Consider the following 12,111-nt stretch of genomic DNA (forward strand, 5'->3'; position numbering starts at 1 on the left):
AAAGCAGTAATGTGCAAATTCCTCTAACTTTCTATCGCCATCTTTGGCCAACTACAATGCAGGCATCACATTAAAACTTGAGCATCATACTCAGAACTTGGTAGCATTATTTGCTTGGATTTTCTGTTAAACTTCTCTGTGAAATCTGACTTGAATATAGTCCAGCCAGGTTTGCCAATTCTTTCAACAGCCCAGTCATTCATCTCCTCAGTAAAGTCCCACCACACAGCAGGTGCTTTATATTTGTATGGAGTGTGCCACTGCTAATTTTTAGTTTAAAAAGCGGGCATCCAAATTGCGCTTTGTCTTTATATTCCATGGAGATTACTACCAGTGCCTTCCATATTTAAAGATACAGTGCTGTACCACAATGACTACCTACATATTAAATACATGTTATTTATAGCACAATGCATGCACTAAATGCAGCTCCAACTGCTTTACATAGAAAATAGGTACAGTTAAAACAATAATAACAGTGAATAAGAAGCCAATGCAACATGAATAATAATATAATAAAACAACTCAAAGATAAAAGTATATGGGATTAAAAAAAAAAGATTGATTGAGAATATGCAACAGGAAGTCTTTGAGTTTAGACCTTTATATACAAGAAGCATAACTTAAAAACACATTTAAATACACCGGACACTGGAAGCCAGTGCTAGGACTCCCATTCCAACTGGTGTATTGGCATGTATCCGATCCGGGTATCGGATCGGTGCATCTCTAGTTCTGGCGTGTATTGATTGTTTCTTTGTACAAGTCTCTCTTTTCATGTCCATTTGCAAACAAATCTATTAAAAGCTAGCAGCTCACTCTGAAACTCGGTGCAGCATTCCTGTTAGCATTGGTTAGCACTAAATAAATATACCAATGTGTTGGCAACCTTTGAAGCTCTGTTTCTCTTTATATCGATTTCATTAGTTGTTGATTCTGGCTCATGAGAGATCCAAGGGTTTATACTTTGATAGAGGTTATGGGGCCAAAACAACTTGGACAATGCTGCCTTACAGCTCTGGCAGGCCAAATACAGGACTGTGGCAATATTACTTAAATCCAGTTAGGGACAAGACTAAGTTAGAGCAGTTTCAAGATTGATTCAAAATCGGGTATGCATTGGGTCTACACTATGTTCAAATGAGGCCAAGAAAGAGACCAGTGTGAGTCAAACCACCTATCAGACAGCGACAATCAAGATGTATTAGAAATGTCTCAGACCGGCCTTGAGAGACTTGAATACTACAGACTTTTTTTGAGTACCTTGATGCTGTCTTTTCCTACGTGATTCTAGACTACCCTTTTATACCAAAAGCTTCCAGCAAGTATTCTATCTTCTTGTATTGGTGTTGATGTCTTGTTTGATGTTTGGTTTCCTCTTTTGCACAGCTACAACGTTAACGCTAGTTTGTGTTCCGTCATTTCTCAGGTGGAATACAATGTCCCAATATTAGTTCCCTGCAGGAGGTGAGGAACTGCAATGACCATCCCTGCACTGTGTACCACTGGCAGACCGGCCCATGGGGGCAGTGCATAGAAGACTCCTCCATCCCAGCCACCAACATGTCCTCGGGCCGAACACGTGGCGACGATGCCTCCTGCTCAGTGGGGATGCAAACCCGCAAGGTTATCTGTGTCCGGGTCAATGTCGGCCAGGTTCCTCCAAAGAAGTAAGATTTCACATAACTGCTAATAGTACATGAATGCCATCTCTGTTAAATTGAGTGTTAAACAGGACTATGTAAGTGGTGTCAAATGACTAACATGGTATAAGTAATTAGGCCTTGATGCTCAGGTAGAACGGGCTGGCTTGTGGGGCAGGTTTCAGCCCACCCACCACCAGGATGTGAGAGTATGTAAATATAATTTTTATTGGATCCTTATAATAATTACTTTTAGCAATGAGGGGTTATTTTGGGGTTGAGGGATCATGCATCGTTTATTTCCTGAAAAGACAATGAAGATGAGAGTTGGTGCACTTTCAAGACTTGACATAAAACGTCCCCAGTGAAATCATCTGTAGGAGGAAGGAGGAAGGTTATCTACATTGTGAGAGGTGCATTTCAGTAATGCAATGATGCATCCATCCAATCACTAAGTTTAAAATGTTGTAGCTAACGCTTTAAATAAGCTCTCTTTCAGATTCAGAGTCAGTTTTGGATAGATCAGGCTACTTTGGTGCAGAGTTTCCATCCCAATTGCATCACAAAGGATTCTGAATTTGTTAGGTCTCTGATTTGCATATCTGACTGGCTCCTTCTCCGATGGCAGCAGCATATGAGGATTATGACTATCATTTAAAGCCACCGACCAGGGCTTAGATTAACGACATCCTGTCGTCTCGGTACGTAATTATTTTTCACCGGGTTGTTCAATCTTCTTTCTCGGATCGACCTCGGGACGCAGAGAGTTTTGTGGGCACTGACTTAATTTTTCTGTTGAATTTTTTAACACTTTCTTCAAACCAAAACTGGTTTGTGGTCCGTGGAAAAAAATGGAAAATGACGGAGCTTCGTTCAGTTTGCTGACGCGCTCTGCACGCTTGTGTTTTTTTGTTCAGTGAGACGCACGGGCTGCTCTCGCACTGCTGCCGCTCGAGCTTAAACGACGGTACTTCACTGTCACCGTACTGTGTTACTCTTTGCTGTCACTGTGCTGTGGTGCTCGGCCATGCTGCGCTGGCTGAAGCTAAAAGAGGGGCAGTCTGACTGCACCCGGCACAGAGCCCAGCCCCCCAGTACGACCCACAGAGCCTGAGGTAACGTTTAGCCAGTAACGTTAAATCAGCACCGCCATTTTCGGCAACGATAACGATGCATGTGAGTCTCGGGGCAGGAAGCTTTTAGTGGCTAACGATGCCAGTGTAAGATATTCCATCACTTTCATTTTATTGTCTAGACTCTAGTAGTAACTGGTAAGCTGATTAGCATTGTCGGCTAGCTAGCGAACGTAAGCATATGTACACTATTATACTATTGAAACAAGGTAATAACACACTAAACTGTATTCACCACACTGAGATTGTTGGTTATCATACTCAACTTTTCTGATTATGGTGGTAAAAGCAAGTTATCCACCATCAACAAACAGGTAGACTGTCAAAGTTTACGTTAGCAGGGCTATTACCAATTGCTTTTAATGTCAGTATGTTAGCTTCAGAGATAGCCAGCTCTAAATCTATGTGTATTTTCATTATTTTGGTTTATAAAACACCTGATACTTTAACTTGCTGGTACAATGTCTTCATGACAAATTCAACTCAAAAAATGCAGTCACTAAATGGAGGAGTAGTGGCAGAAGACCACAGTTCTGTGGCTAAGGGTGTTGGTTGTCATCTTAAATACAATATAATAGGTTTTATTGACATTGTTATAAAATTGTGCAACTCCTTTTGGTACATTAAACAAACAATAAGAACAATTAAAAACAATATAAAAGAGGTACAAGCTAAACAAATATAGTCTGGAAATAAATATATTATTTTATCAACATAATATATTGTGCTTTTATTATATTATCAGTAAGTAACAACTCAAAATGCCAAAAAGATTTTTGGAAAAATTTGGGACGATTCAAAAGTGTTTTTCGGGACGATTCCGGGACGGTGGTGAAAAAAAGTTAGTTTTAACCCCTGCCATCGATTATACTGAACTGACACCAAAGACATTGTGTCTCAGAAAAAGAGGTGGAGTAATGAACATTAATGACCACAACATAAACCTATAGGTCACAGTGTCATGGATTACCCAGGAAACCTGATCAGTAAAATTAAGATATCAAATCCATTTTAAATGTGAATTTACATGGGTAAAAAACAGCAGCTCCTCCCACATTTGAACATTTTACCTTTCAAAGTGAAAAAGACAACCCCATCGTATTTCCGTATGAAAATTTACAAATTAGAATCTTGGCATTTATTATTAGCAATCAGTAACCCTCTTCCAGAATCTCAATCACCTCCCAAAGCTTAAGGCCCGTCCACACGGAGACATGTTTTCCTGTAACTGCACAACTATAGTATCGTTTTGGCCGACCATCCACACTAATCGGAGCCTCAAAGCGGGCCAGCGGTGTAATCTGGACGGTGAAATACTTTGTTAAATGATGGTGTCATTGCCCCACCTCCAACCTTAACTCCGCGGCGTCACATAAAAACAACAGTGCTGCTGCGTGAGAGGAGAGAGACGGACCCATAGACTGTTTACTGAACTAGACTCTGAGCCACATGCATGGAAATGAATTAGGCCGACCACAGATTTCTGAATTGGTCCTTAGTCTGTTTTTAAAAATAAAGTTTCTAAGAAGGTGTGAAAAGTCGCTTAATCTAGTGAGACAGTGCCCGTCTGTGAGTGCTTTGGGACGGGGAAGGGGCTCACAGCAGCACCCTCTGCTCGTTGAGGACACTAACTACAGAGTGATTGGTGCATCAGAGTCCAAAACACCACAAATGTCTCCAATAACACCAGAAACAGTCAGATAGATTTGGCAAGAAAACTCTCTGGTGTTTGTATTCTAAACAGCGTCTCCCCGTCTCTCCTTCTCCTTGTTGGTGTATTTCTGTCGCAATTACAGTGCCACATCCAGGCCTGGCATGTGTACTACAGTGTTTTTAGTTGGTTTCACTGGTTTCATGTATACGCAGATATTTCTTGAGCTGAGGACGCGTGGACAGAAAACTTTTCTAGAACAACGGTGAAACAAAAAGGTCGTTTTCAATTGTATGAACGTACCTTTAGATTTATTCATTGATTCAAATAGTTCTGGTGTTGTGCCCACCAATTGTTTTGACACAGATGTGGTGTTATTTACCTTAAATTAAATCAGCATATGTCTCCAATTGCTTTCAAAACTGTTACATTCACTGTTCCTCTTATCGGCTGGGCATATACATCATTCACTACTGAGTGGTTAGGGTAATCCATAACTCCCCAGGTTGTGACATAATTAACAGTGCTTCCATTCTAAAGCTTCCATTTGTATAAGTGAAAGGCAGCCTTTGTTTATGGTTGCAGACTTTGTTTGCACATGGCAGGTTGTGTTAGTCTGTTGTTACTGGTGTCTGGCAGAGGTGTTAGCTGATGAGCTGAAGGCATCTCCTGGGAACATGAATTATCTATTTATTTATTCAACAGAACGGGAGCATTATTCTGGGAGCAGTACGCAGGCAAACCCCCTAGCCCCCATGCTGTGTATGGAAATTAATCTCACTCTTTATTCCTGCGCTTACCCCTAAACCTACTGTTACATGCTGAGCAGTGCGCCTGCAGCCTTGGGACACACTTTCACATCAGTGAAGAGAAGGGCACCCGCTTTCACCAGCAGCACCAGCTGTGGCCAGGATGTGAGGACTGCCACCAGTAAACACACACTGGCATTAGATCATTGTAATGCATAAGCATGATAACAAATATGAAATATGTATTAGGATATTAATTAGGTGTGGATCCATTGTGGTAAAAACTGTGATTAGTTAAAAAAAAAGCATACTTATTTTGAACGTGAGCACATCTATTTCTATCTGTGTTTGCTATAGAGCTTCTTTTCTCACATAATTTTAATTCTGCAAGAAAAGCTGCCATGGGAATGCTGAGCAGGGTTAATTTTCTGGTTTGCTTTGCAAATAGAAGACGTCCTTGCTTTCCTATGGGGAAGGGTTTTCAGAATTTGGGAATGTGTTAAGTACTGTATCAGTGCAGCCAGGGAAACAACTACTGATGAACTGAAATGCAGATTTTCTTTAAAGGAAATTATTTTCAGATTATAATTGTTTTCAAAAAGGGATCATTTGAGATGAAATCGATCCAGAAACGATTCTGAAACAAGACAGTTTGGACAAGTTGTTACAAAATGGAAAAGCATTAGAGTGTATTTCAAATCTAAGGTGTCCCTGGGCAGACTGTTTTCATTGACTGTTCCTACATATATATATATACAGTGAAGAAAATAAGTATTTGAACACTCTGCTATTTTGCAAGTTCTCCCACTTAGAAATCATGGAGGGGTCTGAAATTTTCATGGTAGGTCCATGTCCACTGTGTGAGAGATAATCTAAAAAATCTAAAAAAATTCCAGAAATCACAATCTATGATTTTTTAACAATTTATTTGTGTTATACAGCTGAAAATAAGTATTTGAACACCTGTCTATCAGCTAGAATTTTGACCTTCAAAGACCTGTTAGTCCGCCTTTAAAAGTCCTCCTCCACTCCACTGTATTATCCTGAATCAGATGCACCTGTGTGAGGTCGTTAGCTGCATAAAGACACCTGTCCACCCCATACAATCAGTAAGACCCAAACATTCAGCATGGCTAAGAGCAAAGAGCTGTCCAAAGACACCAGAGACAAAATTGTACAACTCCACAAGGCTGGAAAGGGCTACGGAGAAATTGCCAAGCAGCTTGGTGAAAAAAGGTCCACTGTTGGAGCAATCATTAGAAAATGGAAGAAGCTAAACATGACGGTCAATCTCAATCGGAGTGGAGCCCCATGCAAGATATCACCTCGTGGGGTCTCAATGATGCTAAGAAAGGTGAGGAATCAGCCCAGAACTACACAGCAGGACTTGGTCAATGACCTGAAAAGAGCTGGGACCACCGTTTCCATGGTCACTGTTGGTAATACACTAAGACGTCATGGTTTGAAATCATGCATGGCACGGAAGGTTCCCCTGCTTAAACCAGCACATGTTAAGGCCCGTCTTAAGTTTGCCGTGGTCAGATGAGACCAAAATGGACCTTTTTGGTCATAATTCCACTAAGCGTGTTTGGAGGAAGAAGAATGATGCATACCATCCCAAGAACACCATCCCTACTGTGAAGCATGGGGGTGGTAGCATCATGCTTGGGGGGTGTTTTTCTGCTCATGGGACAGGACGACTGTACTGTATTAAGGAGAGGATGACTGCAGCCATGTATTGTGAGATTTTGGGGAACAACCTCTTTCCCTCAGTCAGATCATTGAAGACGAGTCGTGGCTGGATCTTCCAACATGACAATGACCCAAAGCACACAGCCAGGAAAACCAAGGAGTGGCTTCGTAAGAAGCATATCAAGGTTCTGGAGTGGCCTAGCCAGTCTCCAGACCTAAATCCAATTGAAAATCTTTGGAGGGAGCTGAAACTCCGTGTTTCTCAGCGACAGCCCAGAAACCTGACTGATCTAGAGAAGATCTGTGTGGAGGAGTGGGCCAAAATCCCTCCTGCAGTCTGTACAAACCTGGTGAAGAACTACAGGAAACGTTTGACCTCTGTAATTGCAAACAAAGGCTACTCTACCAAATATTAACGTTGGTTTTCAAATACTTATTTTCAGCTGTATCACACGAATAAATTGTTAGAAAATCATAGATTGGGATTTCTGGGTTTTTCTTTTTAGATTATCTCTCACACAGTGGACATGGACCTACCATGAAAATTTCAGACCCCTCCATGATTTCTAAGTGGGAGAACTTGCAAAATAGCAGAGTGTTCAAATACTTATTTTCTTCACTGTATATACAGTACATATCATACACATACACATTTGGTATACATACCAAAAGTATGCACTATAACTCATAATCCATTCATAACTTACTGTAGAAGTTACATCCGGAGCAAAGAAGGGAATCAGGTGATAACGGCTAAACTCCATGGGCTGCGTACTAGATGCTATACGGCTGTCATGGGATGCCAACAGCTGAACACATCCATTATATCCTATTAAAGCAGCAACATGGGCAAAAGAACCCTAGGCCCGCGTTGCTCCGCTTTTTTTTTTTCTATCTCTGCGAGCAGCTATGCCACCATTCAACAGGTTAAACTGTGTTGAGTGAAAAATGAGTATCATATGTTTAAAGATGATCTGGATCCCTTTGCACGTCCCTTTGTCATGTATTTTAGCTGTAAGAGAACTTAAAGTCTACATAAAGAGGCAGTAGTGAGTAGTGAATGGGTCCCAAAACACAGGACTTTCACTGGATGGACCGGTGTTCATGTCCCAGGTTGTGTTTGTGTCCTGGAGGTACTAAGCCAAACCAAAATATTTTTTTCTAATCCTAACCTTCTTGCCTAAGCTTAACTGTTCACGTACCTGTAGTTTTGGTACCTGAACCTAACCAACACCTTTTCCCCGAAACCTAAAGATGCAGTCGGCAACAGTTGTTTGATCATATTCACTGAAACCGACATGATACTCCGATAGAACAACATAGATCATCCGGTTTTAGGAGAAAAAAAATGTTTGTTTTGCAAAAATCCACCACTCAGCGCAGTTCACAGCTCATGCACATGCCACAGATCCCCCTACCTGCTCGTGCATATTACAATATCACAGACATACGCCTCAAGCTAGGCAAACGCTCAATGACATTAGCAGTTGCTATCTATGAGTAAATTAGCCAGCCTACCTCCATGTAGCGTGTACCCCATGCTGTTATTGATGAGAGAAGACACACGTATACACGTCTACAGGAATCTGGTGCACGCGCACTGACAAGCACTTGATGGGAGGGAGTGGAGGAGCTTGTGGTAGAGGGGGACGGGCGTGAGAGTTGTAAATGTTCCAAATCTGACTGAGTAAACTTAATCTGCCAGACTTGCCGACTACAGCTTTAAATGGTCTGGCCCACTTCCGGTCGCCGTTTAACGGCGTAAAACAGAATGCCATATTTCACAAGATATCATAAGAACCTGTTTCACAGCATTTAATAGAATGCCATATTGCGTAAGATATCATACAAACCTGTTGATGAAAATACGTTGAGGAACGGGAATGGGTTAACACTCACATTTCAAGTTTCTACATCTGTATTCAAACACACATCCCAATGCATGAGGATCAGTAGAATGTTACTTTTCTCACATCACTCGCAACATATTCGGGTTTGTTGGTATCTCACAAAATATGGCATTCTTTTTAATGCTGTGAAACAGCTACTGGTACGTGACCTTAATGGTTAAGTTTAGACAACAAAAGGTGACGCTTGAGATCACAAAAAAGGTTGTGGTTTGGCTTAGTACTTGCTGGACACCAGTCCCCCAGGTGAAACTCCTGTGTTTTAGGACCCATCCATCACCCCAAGCCACCTCAATATGTGCATTTTGGCACTTTTATACTACGTCACTTGATTCCCTTCTTCCTCTGGATGTAATTTCTACAGTAATGAATACTTGGATTACATTCAAATTACAGTGCATTATTTTGCGTAGGTGTATGTACAAGCAGTGAACAAGGACAGCATGCTCCATTAACCCCTTCCTATCTCATTTATTTCTTTTTCCTTCTTTAACTTATCTAAAAACAGCCATTATTGAAGATACATGGTTTTCTTGTTTTCATGTTTGTTCTTACAGATGAGTCATTCACCCAGTAATTCACATTACTATTTAAAGCTTGTCAGCTAAAGTAAAATACACTGTTGTAGTATTTAGGTATAATGTATCTATTGCAAACAACTGATACTGTTTTTGAACCTCACAGTATTTGTTTCATTTCAAATGTAATGAGCTGCAGTAAAGAGCTAAAACATGGAAAAACATATCAGAAACATGCACAATTTTAAGAATGGAAGTGCCTATCTTCACTATCCTGTACTGCACTCACAGTCTCAAAAAGATCCAGTGCTGAAGTTAGGCACATTGGGAGTCTCCAAGTGAACCCCAGCATGCTCCTTTGGCTCTGATCCAGCAGATCTCTCAAATATTTAAGGGTATTCTGTGTGTTTGTCTGAGCATGTCAATGATGTACTTTCAGGTGTCCGGAGAGTCTGCGCCCAGACACCGTCAGGCCCTGCTTACTGCCATGCAAGAGAGACTGTATCGTCACGCCATACAGCGACTGGAGCCCCTGTCCATCAACATGTCAAGCAGGTAGCTCCGGCTCTTTGTTGGCTCCAGTACACACAGTGAGGGCTTGTGGGGTGGTACGAAGGCCAAATGTACCACAGTCAAATGAGAGGATTCATTTAAGCTTGTATGACTGTGTTTCTCAATTAATTAAGCATACCAAATGTGCTCATCATTATTTCAGCAACCGCAGAGATAATTAAATCATCATGCATACTGAGTCAGAATGTCAAAAAATCCAATTCAGTTTGGATTTTGAAATGTTTAATACATTTTAAGGAAATGCAATGATTCAAATCACTATTTTCTAAAAGGAAAATACCAGTGAGTAGCAAGGAATTTGGTAAGTAGGGTTAGTGAGCAAGAACTGTGCTCTTATATTATTATTTTCCTACGGATCTTCAAGGTATTATTTTATAAAGGGGTTAAAAATGATTACGATGTTGGTACAGAATCACTGGTGGACTCAGGGTTGGGGGTTGTGGGGAACATGCACGCATGTTCGAGAAAAAAACAGCAGAAGTGTCCTTTGGATGCCCCTATGGTTGATAAAATATGATAGTGCCCTTCCTGTAGAGCAAATTTGCTAATGTACCCTAGATGGTGCACTTCCAGTAGGGAACACATGATAAAATGCCCTCCAGAGTTCCGCTCTAGTGGAGAAAACGAGATGCAGTGCCATATATGCTGCTCTTCCAGTATAGAAAATGTGATCAAGTGACCTCTATAGGGGGTCTTTCCAGTAGAGCTAACAAGAGTAAGTTAAGTTAAAGTTAACAAGGATAACAGAGTGCCAGAAGCCGAGTGCCAGTTATCAACGGTACAGAGCAAATGGGCCTCTGGACACAATTAGATAGACCTACAACCAATCACATCTATGAAATGACACATTCGAGTTGTCTGTTTTGAACTTTTTGGTCACAAACTTTCTCAAATTACAGCTAAACAGTACACTAATATGTGATTCTGAAAACAATTGAGGAGAGAAATAGAAACAGAATCTTGATTCATATTTGATCAGAACTGCCGGCACATCCTGCCATGTGCAAACACAGTCTGGACCTCCAGACTGGATGGTGATGCTTTCGGCCATCTTCAGTGACATGACTTTACAGTGCAATCACTACTGCGCAGACTTCCGAGGCAAAATAACAACATGACAGTATTCAGGATCTTTTGGCTTCACTTTTGTACAGTGGGAGGAAGTGGAGACATGTCCTCCATCTTTGGATAGACTGATCTGCCAGAGCAAATGGAACATGAGCTTGGCTGATCCGGTTAAAGTCTAACTTGTGCATGTTTCTGTGTGTATCTTAGCGGATCATCTATTAACAGCATTGTTTGTAGTTCCATCTCCAGCTCATGTTGAAGTAACCTCCTTTTTGAGTAACCTTTCAATTCTGGGACATGCTGGAACTCAAAATGCCACTCCAGCATTGTTTACTCTGCAGCTTTTTGTAGTTCACATTTACCCTCAGTTTTTAGTCTATAAGTTTAACTTAGCTCAAACTAGGTACTAAACTTTACATATATGTTTTTTTGTGTCTTTTCCTAGGTGGTAAAGCCAAGAAGAAGCAAAACAGGAAACGTATTATCATCCAGTTACCAGCCAATGGGGGACAGGACTGTCCTGAAGTAGTGACCCAAGAGAGAGAGTGTGAGGCTCCATCTGTCTGTCATGGATACAGGTAGCTGGTTCTATTTAAACTAAACACCAGCACAAATTACACTCTGACAAACTCCCAGTTGTAGTTGAAAGTAGGAGTTATTGTGAATTTGTGATGGCTCTGATATCCTTCAATTGGCCAAAAGAACTACGAAGGTAAACACAATCACCATTGTCTGCAGTTCTTTTTAATTTAATAATACAAATACAATTGATGCAAGCACAGGCTTTGAAAGAGTACTGCACTGATTTGGGTTTCCATTTGGGTGAGATAAGGAGCCGGCTACAGGGGTCTGGTAAGATCAATTACTAACCCAAGTTGTTTTTTATTTTTTTAAACTCTTCAGCCCAAACCAACACTGACTCAATTAGCATACCATCATTCATTTCACATTACTGACCTCTTTCTATGGGCATTTATTATATACTTGCAACAAAGGACATGTATGCCCTCAATAAGAAGAAAATACATTTCTAAATGACATTTGAACATAACTAAACCTGAACCTGATCTGAGCCTGAAGGTTTCTGCAAACAAAACAGGCTGAAACCCAATGCAAACCAGGTTGTGTAACTGAATTCTAGATAGCAGTGTTGGTAAACATCTTGGAATCATTTGTA

General features: G+C 40.9%; 1 protein-coding gene across 1 annotated transcript in view; it reads left to right on the top strand.

The window, feature by feature from the left end:
• The window catches only part of thsd7aa (thrombospondin, type I, domain containing 7Aa), a gene marked incomplete at both ends in the record, with an annotated part of 202,579 nt that overhangs the window by 137,554 nt on the left and 52,914 nt on the right, over positions 1-12,111 (top strand). The window contains 3 exons of the mRNA XM_083925993.1: positions 1,430-1,670; positions 9,733-9,848; positions 11,380-11,512. Coding sequence (XP_083782119.1) covers positions 1,430-1,670; positions 9,733-9,848; positions 11,380-11,512 — 490 coding nt within the window. The remainder of the gene's footprint in view (positions 1-1,429; positions 1,671-9,732; positions 9,849-11,379; positions 11,513-12,111) is intronic.

The sequence above is a fragment of the Echiichthys vipera genome (genome assembly GCF_963691815.1).
Source record: "Echiichthys vipera genome assembly, chromosome: 13".
NCBI lineage: Eukaryota > Metazoa > Chordata > Actinopteri > Perciformes > Trachinidae > Echiichthys > Echiichthys vipera.